This window comes from Morus notabilis, unplaced genomic scaffold, assembly GCF_000414095.1.
Source record: "Morus notabilis unplaced genomic scaffold, ASM41409v2 Scaffold1285, whole genome shotgun sequence".
NCBI classification, from domain to species: Eukaryota; Viridiplantae; Streptophyta; class Magnoliopsida; order Rosales; family Moraceae; genus Morus; species Morus notabilis.
In genome coordinates, this window is record NW_010362783.1 from 315,389 (window position 1) to 341,699 (window position 26,311).

Below are 26,311 nucleotides of genomic sequence, written 5' to 3' on the forward strand. Positions count from 1 at the left end.
CATTCTAGAAAACAAAACAGATCATCAAATTTAACAGTTCCTTCTCTTCTTCTCCTCCACTCAAAAATCTTTCACACATAAAAACCAATTCAAATCAACCAAAAAAAGAAAAAAAAATCCTCCAAGACAATATGCCTAGATCATACTACAACGACAACTGCTACTACTCTTACTGGGATTACTTCTCAATCCCACTTCATCTTTTCATTTTCATCCTCATCGTCCTCTTCATGTTGGGCTTCTCATGGTACATAAATTATGAGTCCAGGTTCGAGGACATGATGATTCAAGTCAAGCTCTTCCTCATGCTCGTTCCTCTCCTTCTCCTTATCCTCGTCCACTGCCTCTCCACCGGCGGCCTTCCCTTCCTCGTTCTGCTTCCCGAGAAGGACTCGCTTCACCGCGCCGGCGGATCGCCATGGGGTGTCGCCTTCTTGCTCGTCTTCCTCTTGTTCATGGTCTCTTACCAGTCTTCGTTTCACGAGCGCTGGTTTCCTTTTGTGGCTAGATGACGATATTTTAGGGTCAATTATGTATTATATTATTAGTTTTGTCATACAAATAAGCTAGCTAATTATTCACTAATTGCCTTCTGTTTTGGGTTAATTATATATGTAGCTTTACTTTTTAAGTTTGTGGACTATTATAAACGAATGTTCTTCGGGATTATCTGAAAGTGCAAGTCTTTTTTGTAATGATAGGTAGCTTAACTTCCACTAGCATTAATTAATAAGCCCCCAGTTTTGTAATAAGCCCATGAAGAGTTCACTTTTTTCATACGGATGTATATCTGTTTCTGTAAATATTATATAATGGAAGTTCCCTGGGTCACTATTCAAAAAAATGGTCCACTTATTTTGCTCTTTGTTTTTTTTTTCTTTTTCTATTTTATTTGAGAAAAATACTGAGTTTTTGGATCGAATTGGAAAATGGAAAGATTTGTAAAAGTTATACCTTTCGTCACCATTTTGTGGAAAATCGTTAGGTATGAATATGTTAGACACCTGTAACTCGATTGGTGAAATAGTATCTCTCTCCCAAAAAGTATATTTTTTTTCCCGCCGCGCAAAGAAAATATTTTGTTGCGAATGAACAAAGAAAAGACAGCGATTGAAATCAAGATTTATCCGGTAGCCTATATTAAATCACAAAACTAAAGACAAAAAATAACAAAACAATATTGTATCAGACTACTTATCTTCTTGTAGTTGGATCTCCTAGTTTTTGGAATGCTCCAAATTCCACTTGAGCATCCAAATCCGGGTCAATACCAGCAAAAACATCCCTGAACAACTGAGGTATTGGTACTCCCCCTCTCAGAACCGTATATGAGAATTTCATCTCGTACGGCTCAAACATAAAGACCCAAATACAAGTTCTATCGGATATGTTTTCGAAACTTCCTAATTGTATGATGCACTCTTTTATGAAGAGAGGAAAGAATAAAAATCCGAAAGCTCTTTATTGTGGTTATAATGCCAAAATATCAAGTCAGCTCATTCATCCATATGTTGATGGGGCCTCTTGAATCTTCTATTTACCTATTTTTTTTATTGTTTTGTTATTTTTATTTGTGTGTAATGAGACTTTACTATTGTTTTCTTTATTATTGATAGGAATGAGAAAAATACTGAGTTTGTTCTTAAAAGTGTACGGATTTAAATTTTACTCTTTATTCTTAATTAATATATTGACTAATATAATTTTTTGGTCTTAAGGTTGTGCCTAAAAAAGCTCATCTATTTTGTTGTTTAGAGGGCTCCTGTGCTATGATGGATTAAGGTTAGCATGCACTGAGGAATAGTTCATTAAAAGTTCACAAAAGGTCAAATGAACACACGAAACATGGATCACTTGTGTGAAATCCGTAAAAACAATATTTTTTTGGTCATTGCAGTACATTTTGTCGTCATTAAAAGTTCACATTAAACGATGGCTTTTGAGAAGCTAAAAACCGTTGTCTTATACCTAAGCACCAACCCAGCAAAAAAACGGTAAAAGCAATTGCCGACGTCAAGTGATGCATTTTGCGACAATTTATTACTGTGTGGATTCACAAGTTTGCACAAAGGCACTGGTTTGACATTATTAATACAAGGTGTGTGGTGGAATTTTTGCTGATGGCTAATAAACTTTCGGGAAAGCCAAACATGGAAGTTGTACAAGAACTTTCAGTAAGGTCTTTTGAAATGTATCGAAGTGAAATTCGTGAAATTTAGTATTAATTCTAAGTAGGTGTACTCTTTATAGTGGAGTAGAGTACAATAATTCTCTTGAGTTAGAAATATGACTGTCAGTAAAGGCAATGGTTGTAGCAAAGTTATGGAAATCTATTTAGGCCTTCGTTTATCTCACCAATTCGTGTTTTTAGTTTTATATTTTTACAGTTAAAAATTCTCAGAAAATATCACATCTAACTGTTTTTACTACAGTCAAATGCTCTCAGAAAATATCGCATATCAACTTGAATTAAAAACTCGAATCCGTAAAGTATTTTGCAAAATGTGGAGATTGTTAAGCTTTTGGTAATCTAATAGAGAAGCCTAGTCCTACATGGGTTTGGAAGCAAAACGAGAGGGGCTCTGAATCCTATAAGCAGTGCAAAGCCGTCTTTTTTATCATTCTTTTTCCAGTACAGTATGGATTAATATAACTACTTGTCCTATGGCGTTCTTAAACTTTTCAATAATTGAAACCAGTATCGGCTTTCTTTGTGTTTGAATAAATTCTTCGTAGTGAAACTGTAATTGACAAAGGAGTTAGTAACAATTAATAAATTCTTCTTTTAAGATTGCCAGTGTTGGCTTATTTTCTCATTCATTCATTCATTGTGTTGGTGACAGAGTTAAACTTTGGGTTGCGAGCTAGCTCCTGAATTATTGGAAAGGATTTTCAAGTATTGTCTATTACCGGAGAAGCTTACCGTAATACCTGAGGGTTTGCAAATCATAGGGAAGAGTAGTAGCCAGCCCTTATTTCCGGCAGGAGATAGACATTCATGAATGGAGCAAGGACCGGAGCACTAAGACCTTGGTCCATGTGCTTCGTATGTTGATGCTAAGAAACTCAGGAATACTTAGGCTTCGTTGATTTCACCGATTCGAGTTTTCAGTATTAAGTTTTTACAGGTAAAAGCTCTAAAAAATTGTCAGATATAACTTTTTCTGTTACAGTTAAAAGCTCTTAAAAAATATCACATATTAGCTCGAATTGAAAACTCGAATCCGCGAAGCGAATGAGATCTTAAAAGTCTCGGTTTGCATCTCAACAATAAAGACCTGTTTGTTTTATATACTCAAACTCAAATTATTGATTCTGCTACACTGTTTTTTTTTTTTCACAAAAATTCAAATTTCAAACGTCAGAATCAAAAATCATAATTTGAATATACTTTATACCTTCTAAAGGGCCTTAAGTGCCTTTTTTCCTTCATTGCTGACCAGGCACAAAATCTTCAAACTTTGAAGATACCAAGTAGTGTTGTACGTGATGAAGTAGTGATTCATGAAGCTCCGAAGCTTGCCAACTTACGCTTTATAGATATGAGTCATTGTTCATCCATCGGAGCCCCTGCAGTTGAGGCAATTGGGAGGCACTGTAAGCATCTGACAGGGTTGCGAGGGAACGCATACAGGAAATTCGGGAACAACTATTTTGATGATGATGCTTTTGCAATAGCGTCAACGATGCCTGAGCTCAGGCATCTCGAGATTCGCTTTCGAAGGTACACGAGTATGAATGCTCTGTTGAGCATATCCTATCTAGCTGCACCAAGCTCGAGTTCTTAGACATAAGCGGCTCACGGATAGTGTCCCTCAGTAACATGGTGTTAGAGTATAGTGACCCAAATCAGTTTGGCCCGGCTCAAAAAGCTCGCAGTGCGACATATGTGGTGCAACTTTAATTATGAGAAATTTTGAGAGATCTGTGGTGGTGCGACATATGGACCTTTATTATTTCTTATTTTCGCATACATATATATATATATATATATATTCTGTAATATTATGGTTCTTTGATGATGCTTCGATATAGAGCCTCTTAGAACTTCTATTTTGTATCAATTTTCGACATAGTGAATTTTCTTCCTCTGTCAGTGGTTTTTTTCCCATCTTGGGTTTTTTTCCACGTTACAACTGTGTGTGTTCTCGTTCTTCGTTTCTTGTTGCCTATTTTCATAACATAATATCGTAACACAGGGTTTTTAAAATCCCTCCCACTGAGCTACAACATCATGGAAGAAATGTTGTTATACGAGGGCTTTAGCTTTCTGCATTCTCCATATGGTTGGCTTTTCATCCGTATGTTGAATGTTTTAGTTTATGCTTTTTTAGCAAGTTAAAAGATCATTTATGGTTTGTTAACAAACTTACACCTTGTTACAATAATTGGTCTTGGATTATTTATGTGAAAGTGTTGTGTGGTGTTTAAAGAAATATTGTTGAACCTTTTAAAGGGTGTGATTGACCTTTTCGTATCTAGCTAAAAGAAAAAAAAAAGTTGAACTCATTATTTCACTATAAATAGGGCGCTTACGTTAATTTTACTTTTTGAGAGTTGATGATTGGTTAAAGAATATTGAGTTTCTACTTTCCTATTCTCGAGTTTTTTTTTTTTTCATCCTTTGTTTATGTGCTTAGATTTGTTAGTGCATTTTTGTATTGGCTTATTTTTAATAAATTAGTTGAAAACTATATTTGGCAAATTGGTTGTAAATTGGCTGGAAGCTTGGCTGACACAGCAAATAGGTGATCCTTTTAAGGAAAGTTTTGGTTGTCATGTTTATTGGCTGCAAATCAAAGATCTTGATTGCTAAAAATCAAGAGTGGACTTTTTAAGATATTGATGGCTGGTGATTTTCAGGCTTGAGTATGGTCTTTTTACTGTCATGGGGCTGGTGACCTGATTTGGTGGTTAATGGATGAGATATTACCATGATTTAGTGTGCTTATTGTGGATGATTGAGGGTTGGTGATTGTGTGACGAAAAAGATAGTGGCATGAGGGTTTTGATATGAGGGCAGAATGTGTTATGCAGACACAAGGCTAAAAACTGAAAAGTTACATTTGTTCATGTGAGAATGAGATTGTAATCTTAAGTGTCGCTTGATGTGTTGCGACGAATTGTTAGAACACTTTCGAGTTGGTTCTTCGGGAGAAGATTTCTTTGGTTTCAGGAAGAAACCATCAAGTCGAGTGATGCTCGCTGATCAAGCTTTCTAAGGAGATTCTAGGCAACAACGACATCATCAAGGAGGGAGTTGTTGAGTGTGTAAGACCATTCAGTCCTTTGTAATCTTTTGAACTTAGTGGATTGATCACTGTCTGGGCGTGGCCCCGCAGAGTAGGTGTGCGCACCGAACTGCGATATCATTTTTTTGGTGTCCTTTATGTTTGTGCATTATTTTCCTACATTGCTACTTTACTGGTTTAATTTCAGATTTACTGTTAAGAACAGTGTTATAGAAAAGTGTTATAACACTCTTTGTGACACTGACCGAAAAACAGACCTAACAAGATTCTATCCTTATTTCTTTTGTGGTTCTTCATCTTCCTAATATTCTCCTTTTTGTATCTCAAGTCTCTTCATTTTACATCAGTTATTATCTAAAGTTGTCTCCCTTGGATCTGTTTTTCCACCTTTTTTATGAAAGCTGAAGCCTTTTAGAGCACAAAGGTGAAGAAGATTGGCGCTATCGTTTCAGTAACTCCAAAAAAAGAAAAGAAAAAACAAATTATAATCAGTTGGCCACACAAGTTGGTCTTATGGGTGATAGAATTTATAAGTTTTTTGATCTTGTCTCAAGTTGGTCTGGTGGGTGCTAGAATTTATCAGTTTTTTGATCTTGTGACTAAGCTTTATGATGTATTTTGTGAATCCGAAGGATTTACAAAATAGCAAGAAGCTATACTCGAAATTTTCACATGCCCCATGTTTTCACAATCTGTCCAAAACACACTAATTTAGCACGCATCGCTAAAAGAAACATTAGTGATGTGAAAATAACGGAACCTCCGGTGTAGTCTTGTTTGCCTCTACACAAAATTCTCGTTTAGCCTTGTTTACATATGCTCGAAAATTTCATACGTCCCTCCATTTTCGTTAACCTATGTCAAAAACTCACTAATTGCTTTGCTATAAAAAAAAAAACATTTTTGAAGTGAAAAAAAAAAAAAAGATTAAAACCTCCGGTTTGATCTTATTTACCTATCTTCGAAATTTTCGTACACCTCTTGTTCTCGACAACCTAGGTTAAAAGCAGACTAATTCCACATGCTTCGTTATAAGAAACATTAGTGCGAAAAGAAGGGTTAAAACCTCTTGTTTGACCTTGTTTCCTTATGTTAGAAATGTTGGCATGCCCTCCGTTTTTACACTTAGGTCTCGTTTACCGATTCGAGTTTTACTACAGTAAAAAGTTTTTAGAAATAGTCACATCTAACTTTTTGCTATTATAAAAAGTTCTCATATAAAATCATATCTTAATTCGAATTAAAAACTCGAATCAGTAAACTAAACGGGCCAATAGCTTATTCGGTGGCCTTAACATGGTTGTTATAGCGTAATAATCATATTTTTAGATTTAAAATTCAATTTTAAACTGAAATCACACTTTAAAAGGCAGGAGTCCACATTATGTAACAAAGCCAATTTTTCGTCAAAATTTTAACAGAATGAGCTTTTTTTGTTAACCTTTCGGGCGCGTTTAGAACTCGTTTTAAAATGATTTTATTTTTTGTATGAAAATAAAAACGTAAATATTTTCAATCTCAGACAGAAATTATTTTTGAAAATGCGTTTGGTAGTTTTATCAAGAGATTGTTTTCAGTATAAAAAAACTCATTAATATCTCTCTCTACTCGAGAGAGGAGAAAACGAAAACAAAAAATGAAAAAAGACAAAGTTATTTTTCATTTATCCCTTATTTTACAATAAACCCAAAAATTGTTTTCATTTTTATTTTTTGTCTTTATTGCGTCAAATGCCGTTTTAAAAACATTTGTCATTTTTTTCTCAAAAAATGAGAAAAATAAAAACATGATCAATTCTAAACACGGTCTTCATTTTTCAGGGAGAGATAGATACTACGTTGTAAAAATTATGAGACAAAATGTTACGTAAGTGATAGTTGAGAATGAATTTTTGTGGTCAATCGTTGAAAGAATTGGACTACTAGTACTAGCTAGATCTTCTAATTCTCAATAATTAAACTGCAGGGGGAGGAAATTGGCGGGCACCATGTGAGTAGGTTGGCCTTGCACATATGACTCTGTCCCAGATTGGATAGATAGCGGAGAGAGAGAGAGAAAGCCGACTACAATAATGTAGGGCTGTAAGAAATCACCCCGAACCCAACGAATCCGGCCGAACCGAGCCGACCCTATTCGAAAATCACGAGTTTTTAATTTTTTATTTAATTTTCAGTTTTAATTATGTCTAACCCGCACTGCACGGGTAGGGGCGCGGGGTGGGGTTACATGAACCTGAGGTAACCCTACCCGGCCGAACATGTTCAAAGTAGGTAAAACAATGTCCAACACTTCAAATTCTTACTTTCATAAGTTTATGGACTTTATGCATTTAAATTGTTAACTTATTTATGTTTTGGATTCACGGTTTGTGTAAAAAATGCTTGTATGTCATAGTTGTTGAATTAGGACATTCTTTATTTATATTGGAAGTGTTTGATTTCAAAGTGAGTGTTTTAATTGTTCACCTTGCATTTAGACCTCCTCTTGAAGGAAAGACATGTTCTGTTTGATAATGATTTCTTCTGTAACAAGCACAGATTAATTGACTAAAAAGTGATCATGTGATCCTTGAGATCACCAATACGAGTAACCCGACCCTACCTGAGATCACCCGAAAGGTTGTGGGTTTGTAAACTTAAAAGAGTATCGCGGTTTAAAATTTTTTCAACCCGCACTGATCGAATAGGCTCAATTTTTTGACTCAGCCCTACCATACCCGGCCGATTTACACTCCTACAATAATGTAATGGAAATATGAATGGTTGGCGGCAATTCCAATAATCTAATACTCGTATTATACGTGGTGGGCTTGTTTGGAAAATAGCAGACACTTCCATTAAACAAAGTACCAACTAATAAAATAATAGCCATTAAAGTAGGATCCCCATCATCATCATGCCATGTTCGAGGAGAAAATCCTCTGTGTTCATATTTATACATATATATTATATATGTATATATGTATGTATTCATACAGATCACCGTGTTCGCCTGCACTTTTTTAATATTAATATGTAAACAGAAACGTACTTTCATATAATTTTACTGTCTGTATCCCACTTCCCCTTTTCCTGGATCTTTCACTTTCCCCCTGTATGAGGGTCTCCATTTTCTCGAGAAAGTTTCAAAGTTTTTTTTTTTTTTTTTCAAGTGAAAGCTAGGTTGAGCTAATGTGTGGTTTCTGATTTAAAGAATGGAGAAGGTGATTCATGAGCAGCAGAGGTCACTGGCCGAGACTCCAACTTATTCAGTTGCCTCGGTCGTTACAGTCATGGTCTTCGTTTGCTTTTTGGTGGAAAGGTCGATATACAGATTTGGGAAGGTAAGAATCAGTGACAAGTGATGTAAGTATGTTTTCTTGATTGGTCGCTGAGAAAATCAGTAATGTGAAAGAAGATGATTTTTAAAGTACTATGTCTTTTAATTTCTGGGACCCATTTGATTATTTGGGCCTGTAAAGTTTTTCTTTCGGATTAAAATGTAAAAGTCTAGTTAGGAAAAGAATCAAAGATTGAGGCGAAAGAAACTTTTGCTGTTGGAACTGAATAAAGTCTAGAAGTTCATAACTATTCTCTTTTTGGGTCCCACTGATTAGAAAGCAGTTGGGAATGCAAAGAAAGAAAAAGACCAAAAACAAAAAAGGGGTTAAGATTCAATTCTTGACGTGTTTCATATAGGTTTGAGATGTTAGAAGTTTTGTCATATATGTTTGGCTCTTGAGAAAGTACGAGAAAATGTAGTAGACTTTTGATGGGAAGAAGAGAGGTACTTTAAAATGGTATTCTATAAGAAATCAGAAATTGAGAAAAAAAAAGAAAAAAAAAAAAAAGAGGAAGAAGTCAAAGTGTAAAAGCTTCTTTGCTTGGCTATTTATTTACTGTTGCTCGGAAAATGTTGGAAAAGAAATTTAATTTTGGAACCATTTGCTCTGTTGATTAGAAGCACTTAAGCGAATCAGTTTTTTTTTTTCAAAGGGACTTAAGCGAAAACGTTGTTGTTGTTTTTGTTATTTACTTATCTGACCAGCAATAAAATGGGAGTAAATTACTGGAGAAATGTTATATCTAATGTTTATGCATGTTGTGTACAGTGGTTAAAGAAGACTAGAAGGAAGGCACTGTTTGCCTCTTTGGAAAAGATTAAGGAAGGTGGATTAAACTCTCTTGTTAGGATTTTTTTTTTCTTTGTTGGCATTCTTCTTGTCTTTTTTTTTTTGGTTGACAATTTTTGGCCCCGTTCATTTCACCGATTCGAATTTTGTTACAGTAAAAAGTTCTCAGAAACAGTCACATCTAATTTTTTTGTTATTAAAAAAAACTCTTACATAAAGTCACATCTCAACTCGAATCAGCGAACTAAACGGAATTTGTTTCTCTGTAGAGCTGATGCTACTTGGACTTATATCTTTGTTTTTGGCACAATGCGCAAGATGGATTTCTGAGATATGTGTAGATTCATCGCTTTTCAACAGCCGCTTCTATATTTGTTCTGAGAAAGACTATGGCATCCATGAGAACCGCAATTCGGAAACTTCTTTCTCTTCTCTCAACGAAACACACACTCCTTCAAGTGGAATCTTTAATACACATTCTTCTCATTCTCATCAATGTGGTGAGGTAAAAATATGATTCTCCAAGTTTGAAACTTTTTTTAGAAATTTTAGACATCACTAGCTCTTAATATGTAAGTAAAGGGTCGTGGTTTTCTCGCAGGGTCGTGAACCGTTTGTTTCGTATGAGGGTCTTGAGCAGCTCCATCGTTTCCTGTTTGTTCTTGGGATCACTCATGTTTTGTATAGCTGTGTGGCTGTTGGTCTGGCCATGAGCAAGGTAATATCTTCATATCCCTCTTACCAATTTACCAACTGCAAATTGGATCCTTTTCCATTAGAAACAAAAAAAGGTCCAACTTCCAACTTCAAATGGCTGCTAACAAAATTATTTAGCCCTTGTTTGTTTCAACGACTCAAACTGTTGTTTAGGATTCAAACCTTAATTCAAGATCCAAACTGGTGTTTGGGAGAGGAAATTTTAAGGATAATTCAAACCATTAGCAATGGTTCAAGGACGACTCAAATTGTTGATTTTAGAATTAACTCCCCCGCCCCCCCTAAATTCTAACAATCTGAATTGTTGTCAACAGTCCAATAGTTTCAAATTCTATTTTTTCTCTCTTTTTTTTTTCAATCTTAAAAATGTCGTAACTTCTTAGTTTTAATTTCAATTGAGATGATTTTTTTTAATGTGTTAATAAGAAAGAGAGGAATAAATCCCCACACATATTGCATATTTTTAAATGTCACTTATGATGAGGTTTTATAAGATTTGTTATAAAACTCTAATGACAGGTTTCAACATTTATCCAACACAGTTTGGATTTTATTCCCGATTCAAATTAGAATTTATTTGCATGTCCAAACAACAGTTGGGATCAAGTTTGAATCACCACAGTTCTAACTAAAAAAGTTCAAATCTCCACAGTTTAAGTTGTTGAACCCAACAAACCCTAAATGTTTTTCAGCGAATTATAAGTTTTTGTACAGGCAACTCAATTATTCGACAAATAAGTATCATATTTTTTATTATCAATTTATTTTGACAACCAAAAAAGTCAAACTCCATTTTTGGAACCAAGACCTTCTCATGTCACACCAATTGTTCTTATTATTAACTTTAGTGTTTCTAGCTACTTTTTGTTGTTTTATCTAATACTTGGAAGCTAATTCTTTATTGTATATTGTTATTCAGATGTCAAACATGAATTATATCAGAAGTTTAAATCATTCTTGTGTCTTAAATATATCAATCGTTCCTTATTAGTGTTAGATGAAAACATGGTTCAACTTTGTTGCTGGAAATAAAGGGCATGCTTGGAAATTCATGCACAAACCAGAGAAGTGGAGATTTATCTTTTTCATATTGATTATTTTGTAGATTTACAGTTGGAGCAAATGGGAGTTTCAAGCTACTTTGCAAGGTACATAACCTCCTCGCTGAAAGCACAAATAGAATGGCCGGTCGTTCGTTGTATGAAGTTCTTAAGACCTCACTAATCAGCCTACTCTAATTATGGTCATTTTTCACTATGACAGCTATGTTTAGGAAAAGTTGCTTTCATATAATGTCTTGTTAAAACTCGTTTCAAGGTCTATTCAGAAGAGCTCTTTTGAGAAGTCGTATTTTGTGGCTTTGATTGAAAGCTCTTCCGGAGAGATAAAACACTTTTGACGAAGCATCCAAACAATCACAGAAACAGTTTTTGATCTCAGGAAGCCAAAAGTAGCTTCTAGGAAGCTCTACCAAACATGCCCATAGTTTACGATTGAAAATACTTGCCCATTAAATCAGAATTACTGTTAGTTCTCAAAACAGTTGGTGAATTGGCTTTCTCACGTTTCTGAAGCCTGTTGAATGAAATCTTGTGTTTATATAAAACATGTTCCATTTATGTCCACATTTTCTTATACTAGGAAATTTTTCCCTTGAACGTCAGCAATATAAGATCTTTATCTTTATTCACATTCACTAAACTTGTAGTTGTAAGTGCTGTAGGAAGTCGACGGCATCAAATTTTGTTCCCTACAACTGATAATTACTGAAGCCCACTTTCTTGCAATACTGGTGGTCATGGCTGTTTGTGCTTTATCAAGGTTGTTTTATATCTTTCTTTTGTTACCTTCCTTTTTTTTTCTTTTCTTTTATGATTTATACAGCAAAGAGAGACAAGGTCATGAGGCGTCAATCCACCTTTGTTTACCATCACACATCTCATCCATGGAGCAGAAATCCGGTTCTTATTTGGATGGTAATTCTTCATCATTATAACAACTTTGAGTTGTTCTTCAATACTAGTGAAAATTTCTCCATCATATATGCTGTTGTTTAATCGTTGTATTTTACATGCTCTTAGTTCAGATTGTTTCATTTTATCTAAAAATGCAACACATGAATGAGCATAGGATTCACTTGAAGCTAGCTTAAGTGGTTGGTTGCACAAGTGTGTGCGTGTATCCACCATCGAATCCTGGTGGTTTCATTTCTTGTTAGTAAAGTGGATGCCATAGGCCCCACACTGTATCAAGGGAATTCCCTTTCTGGCAAGAAAGAAGCCAAATAAGATCAAAGTTTTGTCATGTACTATCATAAGAATGATCATATATTATTATGATAACGCCAACTAATTATTCTATCATACTCAGAAGTTAGAAGTATTCCTTTGTGGACTAGCATTTCTTTTGTTGTCCCATTGAAATAGTTGTAATCAGCAGTGATTATTTTCTCTCTTGTCACCCTTAATTGACTATGTTATTGTGTGGATATTCAGTTTTTAAATATGAATTGTGGTCTATGGTGGTGCAGCTCTGCTTCCTACGACAATTTAAAAGTTCCATAAGGAAATCAGATTACTTGGCACTTCGTTTGGGCTTCATCACAGTGAGTATTTATTGTGTTTTATGCCCTTTTTGTGTCTTTTCATTTTTTGCTTGTTTTTCATTGCCCAAGCCAACCAAACCAATTAACTCTCATTCCTACATTTGTATGCCTAATCATAAATACAGTGACTATACCGAACTCATGGCATTTACTTTGTTTCATGATGATATCCAGAAGCACAAGTTGCCACAAACTTATGATTTCCACAAATATATGGTCCGGAGTATGGAAGATGAATTTAATGGAATTCTTGGAATTAGGTGTGCAATTCTCTTACCATTATTCCTTGCTTCAGAAGTAATTCATATCAACTCATATTCTTATGATTTCTTGGTGAAAAAGACTTCTTTGAAATATAAAAAATTTTGGTACGTGGAGCTTATGTGACATCTATTACAACATATGATCTTTCACCGCATTTCATCGTATTTTGTTAAGTATTCAGTTCCCTAATATTAATTTGTTCTTATAAAATTTGCAGCTGGCCACTCTGGGGCTATGCCATATTATGCATCTTCATAAACGTTCATGGTAACTTATGCATTTGGAAGGGCAATTTCAAGGACCAAGATTTCTTCCAAGTTGTTATTTCCTGAAATTTCGTAGTTGTTCAATTACTGCAGGTCTAAATACGTACTTCTGGCTTTCTTTCATCCCTGCCATAGTAAGCGAAATTCACCTCTTTTGTCTCTTCACTCTAGTGCGAAATAAGATAATACTCCTAATATAACCATTCCATCATGTTCAACGGTTTCACTTGTCTAAGCTTGTCATGGCGGTTGGAACAAAACTTCAACATGTGGTCTCCTCTTTAGCACTCGAAGTCGTCAAGCAATCGGGACCGTCTGTCGGGACTCAATTAAAGCCTAGCGATGATCTGTTTTGGTTTGGAAAGCCTGAAATACTACTGCGCTTGATACAATTCATCATATTTCAGGTGTCAGCCAATGCATGACTCATCCATGATATACATTTTCCGTTTCCTTTTTTCTTTTTTCTTTTTTTGTCCTTATTCTCTTCTGCTTCTTTCTTGTGCAGAATGCCTTTGAGATGGCAACATTTGTCTGGGCCTTGGTAAGATTTAACTAAAACCTATTGCGTTGTTTGATATTCATTCCCTTTGTATAAATAAATTCACAGTTTCAATACATTTTCATTTTATCTTGTACTTTAGTGGGGACTTGAGCACAGATCGTGTTTCATGGACAACAATTATATGATACTCATTCGGTTGGCCTCCGGGTATGTATCTTTTCTTCAGTATACAACATACTTCTATTGTAAATAAAGTATGAACATGCCATAACTATGACCGATGTATATGGTGCTGAAATGATTGCTGATGTAATAAAATATTGAAGGCATTGTTTGTATCTCTGATTAAGCTCCTTTAATCTGACTAAATTAGACTAAGAAGTTAGCATTCTAATTGCTTGTTTTGCAGTGTTATAGTTCAGTTCTGGTGTAGCTACAGCACAGTACCTCTGAATATAATTATTACCCAGGTTTGCTTCAACTCTTTACTTATCTTTCTGGATTTGAGTTCATGTCAACTGAAAACCAAAAGCGGGGTTTTGAGTTTCTTTCCCTCATGATTACAGATGGGATCTCGGTTTAAGAAAACCCTCGTCACCGAAAGCGTAAGAGAGTCACTCCATAGTTGGTGCAAGAGAGTAAAGGAGAGGTCTAAACGCGATTCCCTTCACTCACACACTATAAGGTCAGTGTGTTCACTAGAATTGACAATCGATGAGAGGGATGAAATAACCATTGCATCGGGTACTTTGTCTCGAAGCTCTTCATTCGAGTCCCAAAATCAGTTGACAGTAACATCAAGTATACTGCCAGACGAGGCTGCCCGTGAGAGTCCCGCCATTCCCCACGCATTCCGAATGGATGAGTATTTATCTGAATCTGTGAACATAAGTGCATCACAACCTCCGACCAGTGTTGGTGAAGAAGGCGGTTTAAGCAATGGAGAAGAACAGAAGGTCAAGACTCTCTTTGAGCTGTTTCAGAACACATAAAAGTGCTCGATACTTTTCGAAAACCAAATTACTCTATTGAGTACAGGCTTCGTTTGTTACCATGAAATGCAAATTATACCATTAGACTAATCCTAACAGCATATCGCGAAACACGGAGCTGGAAGCAGGCCTCCAGAACCAGATGAAAGTTAAGCTTGTTTATAGTTGCCGCTCAGTGAAATATCCCAACTGAATTATAGAATGTCTCAACTTTTATATTCTTTTACCTATTAACCTTTTTCTCATAACATTCAACCTTCCAAGGAAGTTTTGCTTTTCAACTCAGCTCATTTTAAAAAGGAATATGTTTTTGTAACACACATACAGACCAACAATCATCCAATAAAATGAAGTAAAATAAAAAGATTGATGAACGGTTTAGATGAACTCATTAGCAAAGCACTTATAAGAAAGTAGAGTTATTTCACACTAGAAATGGAAAGTTCAAAAACATTTAATAATAATAATAATAAGCTCATTCAGTAGCAAAGAAAAACTTAGCCCTGAAATACACTAATCCATCCAACCAACCAACAAAAACAAAAACAAAAACATGACAAGAGATAATAGAGTTTTGAGGAACGACAGTTGAGAAGAAACCAGAGTTAAGAAAATGGTAAGAAGAAGAAGAAATCACAATTTAAGCAGTGAGTTCCTCCTCCTTGTGGGTCTCAATGGTAACATCACACTGAGGATACGCAACACAAGTGAGGACCCAACCTGCATCAATCTGTTCATCATCAAGGAAGCTCTGGTCAGACTGGTCGAGTGTTCCTGACACAACCTTCCCAGCACATGAAGAGCAAGAGCCAGCCCTGCAGGAGTATGGCAGGTCGATACCAACCTCCTCGGCGTGGTCGAGAATGTAGACGTCATCGGGGCAATCGAACTCCTTCTCTCCGTCGGGTGTTATCAGCTTCACCTTGTATGATGCCATGGCAGTGACACGCCCTCCGCGGCTCGCCTTGAGGCCGAAGAGCGCCTGCCCCGTGTTGGGGAGTGCCCTCAGGCTGCTCACTGCATGTCTTCTCGCGAAGGAGGTGCTCACCATCGTGCCAGAGAGAGCTGCTGCTGTTGTTGTTGCCATTTTTCTCTGCGTTTCTTCTTTTTCAGTGTTTGAGGAGCTGAAGAGATATGAGAAGTTGTATTAGTGTGGTTGATAATGGGGGGGTAAGGCTTGTGGAAATAGTGTGGCTGGGATATGAGAACATAGAATCCTATCATGCCACGTGGCAGATTGTTGTGGCTCCTAGCTTTATCTTGTATTATCACCATAACCCTCCCCTCCATTTGGGAGGTTCACCCATTTCTTTTCCACTTTTCTGTTGGTGAGGACTGTGGTGAGCACAAGCTCTAGGCCACAGATATTTGTTTTTTTCTCTTTTTTTTTTCTTTTTTTTTTTTTTTATCTCAGTTGTTTCCTCACCAAAGAAGCAAAAGACCCAAAAATAAATAAATGTCGTTTCTATCTTTTTTCTTTTGTTTCAATCTTCGTCTACTTTTTCTGGCCTCAAAAGTATTTTCACTACATACATGAAAGGAAAGGTCCACATGAACTTATTTTGGTCACAAAAGGTTGGGACGTGTGAGCTGATTGTCGCAACACATGGATTAGATTAGAAGAAGTATAACCATCATAAATTTAACCATCACAAGGTTATGAAACCACAGGACTCGTAATTGTGGCCACTTTCTTGGCCATGTGTCGTAGGGTCCACAAATATTAGACTACAACTTGTCAGAATTTACACCGTTGGCTTAGTAGAAATAAAGCTAAACCTGATATATTTGGGTTGTTTTGCTGATAAGAAAATTAGACGAGGACAACCAGAAATAATATTAATTTCAAGAAAAATCTAGATGTTCCAAGTTCCAGATGAATGTAGCTTATTCTATCAAATTTAAACAAAAAAAAAATGAAAATATCCTACTGAAGTAATGGAAAAGAAAAAAAGGGCAATAAGCAGAGCTCATGATATCTAGACAAGCCAAAGGCCATTGAACAAGGAGCTCTTAGTTATACCCCTTACCTACTCCTCCTTGTAGTCCATTTATCAAACCAAAATTAACTTAAAACTCATATGAGAGCCAGAAAAATATAGAAACCAAGTCCATATCCTGGCCAGATTATATTCCTGAATATAATTATATAAGATTAAAGTTAAACAAGGGCCATAGTTTTCTCCTGCCACTTGCCAACTCAAGATGCTCATAGACATGCTTCATTTGAAGTCAATAACACAGAGAGATCATAAGACTAGATATCCAATCTCACTTCCTAAAAAGCTCCTTAAACCAAACCTAAGTTTGACAGTTCTTTTTCTTTATGGCCATTACCTGTTCTTCTTCAATTTTATGTGATAAATTATCACCACAGACAGAGCAGCTCAAGTCCAAAACCAGGCATAGAGACATATTTTTAGGTCTAAGCTGCCAGTTCAGGCTTAAACCAACATGAACCATCTTGAAAGTTTCTCTAATGCATGCACATAGGGAAGTAGGAATGGAATTATAATTTCACAAGTTCCTTATATTGACACAAGCACAAAATTCATTTTGCAAGTCATTCTACCCCTTAAGTTCAATCATACCTCTGATGAGCATGTAACAAACAAAGAGTATGGGGTAGATATGATACCAGTGCTTACATTGAGAACCTATATGTAGAAGGTCCAAAAAGAAAATAACAAATGACAGTCTAATTTTCTAACTTTCTTAAAAGTATATGAAATAATCTCTGCATTCTAAATTAAGGCTTTCACTTACAGCCGGGGAGAAAACCGAAGTTAAAAAAACAAAAAAGGAAAATTCTCAAGGCTTCCCCTACACCAGAGAAAGAAGAATACATCCCCATCCTAACATCATGTGATTTCAACCTGATAATATTGCCGTGTCTTCAACCATGACCAGGAACTTCGTCTCCAACTGTACTATCTCAACAATCAATGTGATTGGGGAAGCTCTATCAGGTTGTTCCCCTGGCGACATCTTAATCGCACTTGATGTTTCTGTAGATCCTCCTCACAAACAAATTTGAGCCCAGATAACCAACAGCGCCTATAAATTCACAAGCCGACAAAAATCCACATATCACAACAATTTTCTTGAGGCAAATGCACCTTGAACAACAACAGGAATCTAAGAATTTAGAACAATGCTATAGGGCACTCGTAGTGCTAAACACACCCACTAATAAAAGGTGGGCCCCGCAATATAGGGCCCATGTATGGGATTTACCTTCTATTAGTGATGGTGCTTAGCACCGGTGATGCCCACTAGCATCTTTCAATAATTAATTCTTATAAAGCACATGTTGTTACAAAAAGTATGTCCCCACTGGAGGCCACTAAGTGATAAGCCCCAAACACCGCCCCACCGTGGGGATCAAGGTTTAGAGTGAGTAAAACAATACAGGAAAACAAAGAGCAAACAGGTGTATATAGAAACAGGGCTTCTATGTTTCACATTTTTACTCAGGTAATAGCATATCTAAAGTAAAATAGCACCTACTACGCATAAACCTGATTAGTTAACGCAGAAAAACAAGATTGAACTCAAAAGAACAGCACCATTCCCTCCACTAGAAAGGGGAAGGAAGAGTTAAGGAAAACTTGGGAAAAAGTCTGAAAAAGAAACCAGCAGATAAGCTGAGTGATAAAACTGACATAAGATCTGATGACCTTATTAAGGACTTACCACAGAGGATTCCCAAACCAAGACAAAACATGAGGGTGTATCCAAAATAAAAGCTCGTCTGGAAGAAGCCTGACATCTTTGTCTTTACGTAGTAGTAATATATTGAATACAAGTACACATAAACAGCCGTTGAGGCAGCTGAAAAGAAAGAAGTCCATTGCCAGTGATAGTTCTCCGCATTGAGCAAGAAATATGTCCCCACAATTGTCACACAAACGGTGACAATAATTAAGATCAGGAAAACAAGAAGCATAAAACCATAAACATAGTATACCTGTTGAGCACAGAGCACAAAGTGACTACATCAGGCACATGAATATAATATAATCAAACTAAATTATGCAACACTTTCTGCCAACTCCGGAGAGGAGGTAGGGGGTGGTGGTGGACCACATTTAATATTTTGGTTTTAAAATAATACTGCTTTAGTACTTAACCTATAGTCGACAGACTGAGACATGTGCCTCAGAGGACTAAACATTATGGATCAGTATTTGAAGGACACAAAAACATATCATTGAGCCCGCTCCAAAATCCTTTTACTCCATCTTGTATAACATCCTACTGGAGTGGCTCCATGATCCTATGTGCCACATGATAAATACAGGTCGATGATTCGATCTACAAAGAGGATGCTTAAAAACAACTTTGCTTAAACAATGTACCTCAAATATCCAATTTAAGGTAAAAACTTAAAAGAATGAAAGTTTGAACTTTTTGCAATATCGTTAACCTGATACTACTTTTGAGTTTTGACTACCAAATGTATTTATTAAACCAACTATGCACACAGATTAGAGTCGCACCTTGTAATTCCAGAATGATGTGAAGACAAAATACATCTCAATAAATATGCTCCCAAAGGGTAGAAGTCCTCCCATCATTGAGACTACAGATGGTGTCAAATACCATTTCTTCTCAGGAATGGGACGAGGAATGGTCTTCACTCGGCAAGGATTGTTAGGGGCACCACTCCAATTTCTTCCAACAACCGTACCAAGAAGTGCCAAAGGAAAAGAGATGAAAGCCCAAATAACAAAGACAACCACCATTGTTCCAAAGGGAATAGCAGCTAAAGACCCATAGAAGATGGCAATTGTGTTTAAGATGAACCCAATGCCAAAGCACATGAACGGAAATAGAGATGCTGTAAGAATCATTGACTTTATCCAACTTTTACCTGAAAAAATAACACCACAATTGTACAGTGGAAATGGAGCCAAAACATGTTTAACAAGAAAAAGGAAAGAAAAGGTAATAAACTAGATCTAGAATGCAGCACAATGCTACAGAAAGCCATATAAAATTGCTTGTGCGTGTGCGCAAGCAGAGCAAGGTTTTTTTTTTTTTTTTAAGAAAAAAAAAGTAAAGTTTGAATAAAAAGAAATCTAACCAAATACGTACCACCATGGCGTGAATACATCCCACCACTAACGTAACCAGAAATGAATGACGTGAGAGCATAACATACTATAAAAGTAGTGACAATTGCTCCTCTCCTGTGGGACCAAAAGGAATAGTGTAAGATATGACAGTCCAGATGTAATACATGCATCCATGCTTTCAGACATTCGTCAAGCACATACAAAGATGAGAGCTGGTCTCAACAATATCAAGTGCATTGGCTAAGGCATAAAAAAGATTCAAAATAATGGCCATGTATCTCGCAATAAGATTTCAACATACCCGACATACAACATTCCAACAATTGCCAGTAAGATGACAAGGAGAATGAGCAATGCTAGCTGGGCACCTGTACCAACAACAGCGGAAAGTATCACCAAACTCCTAGGAGGCCGGAAAACATCCCCATGGACAAGTTTCCAGCCAGACTCTTCACTAACATCTCTTTCCTGAAAAAGAAGAAATGTTGAGAATCAACACTATTTTACAAGCTACTAGGGTTGCTCCTTGTTAAGGAAATAAAAAGAAAATACAAGCAGATAAGAGAACATTACCAAAGTTTCCAGATCATCGTCTTCTCTTGCATATTTTGCATAGTCATTCCTCAATGTACGCATTAATATCATTGACACCAGACCAGTAAGAAAGATAACCATCATGAATGAGTTAAAAATTGAGAACCAATGGATCTGCAAACAAAAAGATGATACATAGATGACTCTAAAGATAATAAAAAATGTAGATGACTAAAAGACCTGAACCAATGTTTAAAAGTGGCTTTTTCAATTGAAAATAAAGCAAGACAAGGAACAAGAAGCAAAGGAAAATAATCCCTTTCCAATTTTACCTGGTGCTCGAAAAATGGGTAGTCCAGATAAACATCAAATCGACGTGCAAAGGTCACATTGGTTTGAGTCCACTTGACAGAATACGTTAGGTCCAGTGGTCGACCCACTTCCAAAGGCTTTGGGCTCTCTTGAGTGAGATTCACATGAATTATCTGCATTAATACAAAGCTTAGCCATGATACAGATGACATATGACAGTTTCAAAAGCTAGCTACAAACATATAGAATTTTAAGAACAAACCTGATCTTTGTTGTACTTAACAATAATATTCTTATGTGTGTGAAGCACATGCTTGCCATTGTCACTATTCTTATCCGGATGCAACTCACCAACAAAGCCTAACAACATTGCAAGAAAGAGAAGAAAATATCAATCACAGGTTCGCAACTCAAAATTTCTGACGTTCAAAATCCAGCATCACAGTTGGGGAATGAAAATTTTAGATTAATCCATACCCCATAAAGGTAGATCATCTGGAGTTGTATGTAGACACCCAAGACCAAGGTAGATACCATTATAAGATGCAAAGAGATACCAAGTTAGTTGCCAAGAAAAAAGATAATAGTTAAAAAGCAACAACTCAAAATCAGCATCGAAGCTTCATATACATGAAGAAAATTCAATCAATGTGCAGCAAGAAGCATATTACTATAAGTAGCCGATTCTGCGTAGTAATAGCATTATGTGACAAGCTTATATTATGAAAGTACAGACTTACCCATGAAAAATTCAAACCAGTAACTATTCTCAATTGCATCTTTGAATTGTTTAACCTTTGCAGCATCAAGTTCAAGTTGACAAATTGTAGCCTTATCCACATTTTCTGCAAAGAAAAAAGGTCAGTAAATTGCATTTTTAACCACCTGAACATAACTTATGTAATTACCAGGATTCCTACATACGTTGGAACTTTATATTGATCTGGCTCTCGATAAGTTCATTCCCTCCCAGGACTTCACCAAGACCACCCCATTTGTGAGCAGCATTTCCAGATGGACGGCAAAAAGGAAGGCTGTAATAATTATATGTTTCTTGTGGATTGTTGTAAGGGCCAACTTTATTCACCCAAAGGGTAACTGCTTCATCTTTTTGGTACTGCATGAGTAGATAACGTTAAATTTTCGACGAATAACTGCGTTTAGTTTTCCTTCATAAGAAATTGTGAAAATACGAGAGCTGTACTTTAATAAATAACAAGTTCAACCACTGCAAACACGTACCACAATGAACAATCTAGAAAATATCGCATTCAACCATCCTAGAACCAGTTTTCCTTAAAGGAAGAAAAAACCTTGTAGGACAACTTAAAAGAAACATTTACCAAAAAGAGCAAGCCATCCAGATTCTATGGAGTCTAATACTCAATGCACTCGAGACATATAAGAGATCACCACTTAAAAACTCAAGTGCAAATCAACGTAATCAAATGAATCAGACAGAAGAAGTATTACCACCTACCTACTTGATGTAACATTTCTTAAAAGCCCTCATAAATATAACAACCATCTTGCATTTAGATATATGGGAAACGGTGCTTAATTTTAAGGAAAAGTATCAAGCCAAATGCGTACAGACACTGAACGAGGCAAAGAAAAGAAAAAAAGTTCCAACTGAAAGTCTACTCATGCATGTCTAGATTCTAGAATCTTCTTTTGCATGTCATCCAACCTAATTTAACCAGCTTTGGATGTTTCATATTGAATTATTCTGGTTTCTAATACATTCAACCTGAATCAACTTTAATAACGAGAATATTGCAATTGCAAATATGATGGCAATTTCAATTTTTTTCAATTTGAGTCCTTGTGAGTACCTAAACGTCTACAGCAGAAATAAAAGCCCAAAAATTTCGAAGGCAAACATAAGGATTTCCCAATTGATGAGCAAAGGGAGCGCACATCAAGCACCTGCTAACCAACTATAAAGTCCTAAAGCCGAAGAACAGATCTCGCGCACTTGTGTTCAGCAATTCTCTCAACTAAGCTACCATCAGAATTAGATATAAACCCAACTCAAACACCAATTGCAGGTCAAAACTCTCATCATACACGAGAAAAATTCAAATCATGGACCAAAGACTCGCGAGACCAAAACGTCCGTGGAAACTCAAAATGCACACGATTTGCGACCATAACATTCACTAATAACACCGAAAACCAATCAACCCCCAGCTATTGAATCAGTTCTTCAAATCTCAGGCACGACCCAAAAATGGCTGCAATAACAGTCATCACATAACATTTATCAAATTTCCAAGTGCAATGCCTAGCAAAGCTCGAATTTGTTCACAAAGCGGAGAAAGAGCAACAACAAAAAGTAAACACAAGAAAACCCACTTGAGATCTAACCCTCTACTTTGGCCAATTTCACGAGAACAAGCGAACAAAGAACGTATAAAGCTCTGAAGAACAATAACACAAGCAGTGACCATGATTCAATGAAATCCCGCAAAGAATAAACGAAAACAATCGAGCTCAAGAGCAAGAAAATCGCAATAATTCACAGATCGGAACGGAATTCAGGAGCAAATGAAGCTCAAAAACAAGATCTACGAGTTGGACGAGACAAGAACCGATTAAATATTAGGTTAAGGTCTTGGGCGAAGAGAGAGAAAGAGAGGGATAGAGAGAGAAGGATACCTTGTGATCTGACTCGGAGGCGAAGGCGGAGGAGAGAAGGAGAAAGGCGAAGGAAAGGAGAGAGAGAGATCGGACGGCGGGGAACATGGCGATCGCCGGCGAGGGTCGGATCTGAACGGTCAGAGATCAACGACAGTGTGTTCGTCTCCGTCTCTGTGCTCAGATTTTTCCTTATCTGCCTTCCTTTTTAAGAGCGAGAAAGTTTCAGAATGTTGCGACTTCTTAACTCTTTTTTTTTTTTTCCTCTCTCTTTTTTGTTTTTTTTTTTTTTGCTACTAAAAAAACGTTTTTCTTTTTTTTTTTCCTTGATTTATGTTATATTATACGAATATTTTTTTTTTCATATTTTGTTTCTTCTTTACCTTTTCTTGAGAATTTATTGGTTCAGTTTTATTTTATTATTTTTATTTTTGGGTTTTCACTGACGGTGCTATACGAGTAATTAGGCTAACTTACTGATGGGAGGGTATTAATTTTAATTATTTTTAGGAGTAATTGCATAAATATGTTTTTTAATTTTAATTTTTCAGTAATTCATTGCTCTGTTTTTAAAAAACTAACTATAAATGGGAAAAACTTGTTTCAGAAAAAAAAAATTCTGAGAAATATTTGAATTTTTTAGAAATATATAAAACCTAATTTTTAAAAACTTTTTTTAAAGGTTTTTACATGTTTTCTTAATAAAATATTTTTCAAGGCATATTTATGGTTTTTTTTTTTTCAATCTTTTATATACAATGCGTGAGGGATGAAATTGGAATATTGTTTAAATTTTAAATAATAACTTTGTAGTTTTTAAAAAAATTAAAAATCTTGAGAAAAACCACAAAGGTAAAGTTATGTAATTAACTCTTTTTTATTACCATGTTGACACTTAAAAGATTTATTATTTATCTGAGAATTTTATTTATACAATTATTTAATGGTTTTTAAATTTAAATTTATATTAAAAAGTAATATATGTAATAATGTAAAGATAAATATTGATAAAAAAAAATTAAGTAAGGACACGTTGTAAAAAAATTATTTTAACTAACTAAACATAAAATAAGAATACATGTAAAAAATTACTCTCATACAAATAAAATGAAAATAACATCTAATAAAAACACACACAAAAAATTAAAATGTAAAAAAGAAATTTACAAACAAAAAAAAGATAAATAAGAGTTGTCACGTAACAACCTCTAAAAGCTTTGACTGTACTGTTAGAGTTTGCATTGACCTAAACCAATATTTAATATTATTTTATCCTTTCAAACTCTTTATTCACTAGAAACGCTACTCTTTCTCTTCCTTTCAAACTCTTCCTATGTATCATTTGCGTTTGGTTCAAGAATTCGTGTCATGGTTCGAATCATAGTTCGTAATTCGCTACAGTATTTTCTCTCACAAAAAACACACATAAATCGAAAATAGTTCTGAATCATGATTCTGAATCAATTAACCAAATGTCCTCTAATTGTTAGGACTTAAGAGAGATTCCCTCAAACAAAATACATTATTTGTGTTTTTAGGCATTTATTAATTGAGTAAGAATTTTATATATATATATATATATATATATCTCATACATCCTATTGTCTATGGAGAAAAAGTTTACTAAGCAAAAAATAAATAAATAAATAAAAGAGTGTCGTGACTACTAATATCTATTCCTTAAATTATGATACTTGTGAATCAAACTTATAGCTCATATGGACTCTTAAAATACTAACTCTAATTCTAGTTACAATTTCAATCTAGATTCTAACTCCAAACTATAACTCAACTTAAATTGTAAAATTTTAATTGGTGAAGTGAACGCACCCTAAGAATATATACGTGAAAATAAAATTTATAAGGACTTGATTTCAAAATGTATTCGGTGCATATGTTTTTATTTTTTTAATCTATTATCAAATTTTGAAAAAATATTTGGTTTCAAAAAATTTTCAAAATAATTTTTTATAAAAATAAAATTTTCAAAATAATTTTTTGAACACTTAAATCTCTTTCCTCGTCCTCTTTTTTTTTTTAAATGGAAGATCCCTTTCCTTTTCCAGTATCTTCTCTTTTCTGTCTCCTTTCTTTGTCTGTTTTATGAGAAAATGAACAGAAAATAAAAAATTCTCAGATTTTCATATAAAAAGCACAATCTATTCTCAAATTTTATATTTTAAATTCTCTTTAATCTAATATAAGATTTGAAGGTGAAATCAACGAGTTTCCTATTTCTTCAACCTTAACTCTTATTTATTTTTTCAAAGGTAATTTCTTCTTTTCTCATCTTTGTTGGTTTCTTTATGCGTGCTCTCTCCTTAAAAAAAAATGTGAAATTATATTTTCAATGTTGTGGCTATGTGGTTAAACTTGAAAACTAAAAAGGGACTAAACATAAATAAATTGTAAAATGAGTGTTTTTATGCCGTTAACATTTGAAAATGGTTTTTAATTCGTTCTTATGTAAGTTAAGGCCTTAGGCAATTTTAGGACCCAACTCACTTGGTAAAAGTCACGTAATCACGACAAGCATAAAATAACCACTTGACTAGCTAAGGGTCAAATGATAAAAGTATTCCATAAGCCGGCTTTAGGATAAGTATAACAGCCAAATTAAGAATTTTTCGAAGTATGAAATTGGCTAAAAATGAAATGGGCCTATAGGATCCAAAAGTTGAATATTACTTAGGATTAATTTAGTAGTGTTGTAGATTTTAGAAAAATTATTTTTAGATGTGTTGAAGAAAGAAGCAACTGTTATAAAAAGCAGCTAAGTGTTTAGTAAATTATAATTATAGCAGCTGTGCTGGTTCCAAAATCAGTGTAATAGTGTTTGGTAAATTATGAGGTTTAATTACTGTGAACAGTTAAAAATTACGACTATATTATATTATACTATAATATAATAAATATAATATATATTTATTATTATATTTAATATAATAAAAAAACTATTATTATATAATATATTATATAATTATGATATATAATATAATAATATTATTAAATTAATAACTGAAATAATTAAA

General features: G+C 35.0%; 4 protein-coding genes across 4 annotated transcripts; 2 read left to right on the forward strand and 2 right to left on the reverse strand.

Moving 5' to 3' along the window:
• On the forward strand, positions 1-732 carry LOC112092462. The gene has a single exon (XM_024168692.1). The coding sequence runs from the start codon at positions 132-134 to the stop codon at positions 510-512; it is 381 nt and encodes a 126-aa protein (XP_024024460.1). The 5' UTR covers positions 1-131; the 3' UTR covers positions 513-732.
• Positions 733-8,315: 7,583 nt separating this feature from the next.
• On the forward strand, positions 8,316-14,995 carry LOC21399751 (MLO-like protein 4). The gene is made up of 16 exons (XM_024168671.1): positions 8,316-8,345; positions 8,445-8,574; positions 9,343-9,400; positions 9,633-9,868; positions 9,965-10,081; positions 11,186-11,228; positions 11,965-12,056; positions 12,611-12,685; positions 12,860-12,945; positions 13,167-13,216; positions 13,309-13,349; positions 13,452-13,622; positions 13,724-13,759; positions 13,860-13,927; positions 14,130-14,190; positions 14,287-14,995. The coding sequence occupies exons 2-16, from the start codon at positions 8,446-8,448 to the stop codon at positions 14,710-14,712; spliced, it is 1,689 nt and encodes a 562-aa protein (XP_024024439.1). The 5' UTR covers positions 8,316-8,345; position 8,445; the 3' UTR covers positions 14,713-14,995.
• Positions 14,996-15,165: 170 nt separating this feature from the next.
• Positions 15,166-15,878, reverse strand: LOC21399752 (ferredoxin). The gene has a single exon (XM_010102848.2). It carries the CDS (start codon positions 15,797-15,799, stop codon positions 15,353-15,355), a length of 447 nt encoding a protein of 148 aa, XP_010101150.1. The 5' UTR covers positions 15,800-15,878; the 3' UTR covers positions 15,166-15,352.
• Positions 15,879-17,218: 1,340 nt separating this feature from the next.
• On the reverse strand, positions 17,219-23,555 carry LOC21399753 (transmembrane 9 superfamily member 1). The gene is made up of 12 exons (XM_024168668.1): positions 23,301-23,555; positions 21,564-21,756; positions 21,380-21,484; positions 21,117-21,134; positions 20,902-20,999; positions 20,660-20,812; positions 20,367-20,501; positions 20,095-20,261; positions 19,813-19,907; positions 19,215-19,588; positions 18,409-18,682; positions 17,219-17,769 (listed from the first exon to the last, which is right to left on the reverse strand). Exons 1-12 carry the CDS (start codon positions 23,385-23,387, stop codon positions 17,702-17,704), a joined length of 1,767 nt encoding a protein of 588 aa, XP_024024436.1. The 5' UTR covers positions 23,388-23,555; the 3' UTR covers positions 17,219-17,701.
• Between the last annotated feature and the right edge of the window lie 2,756 nt (positions 23,556-26,311).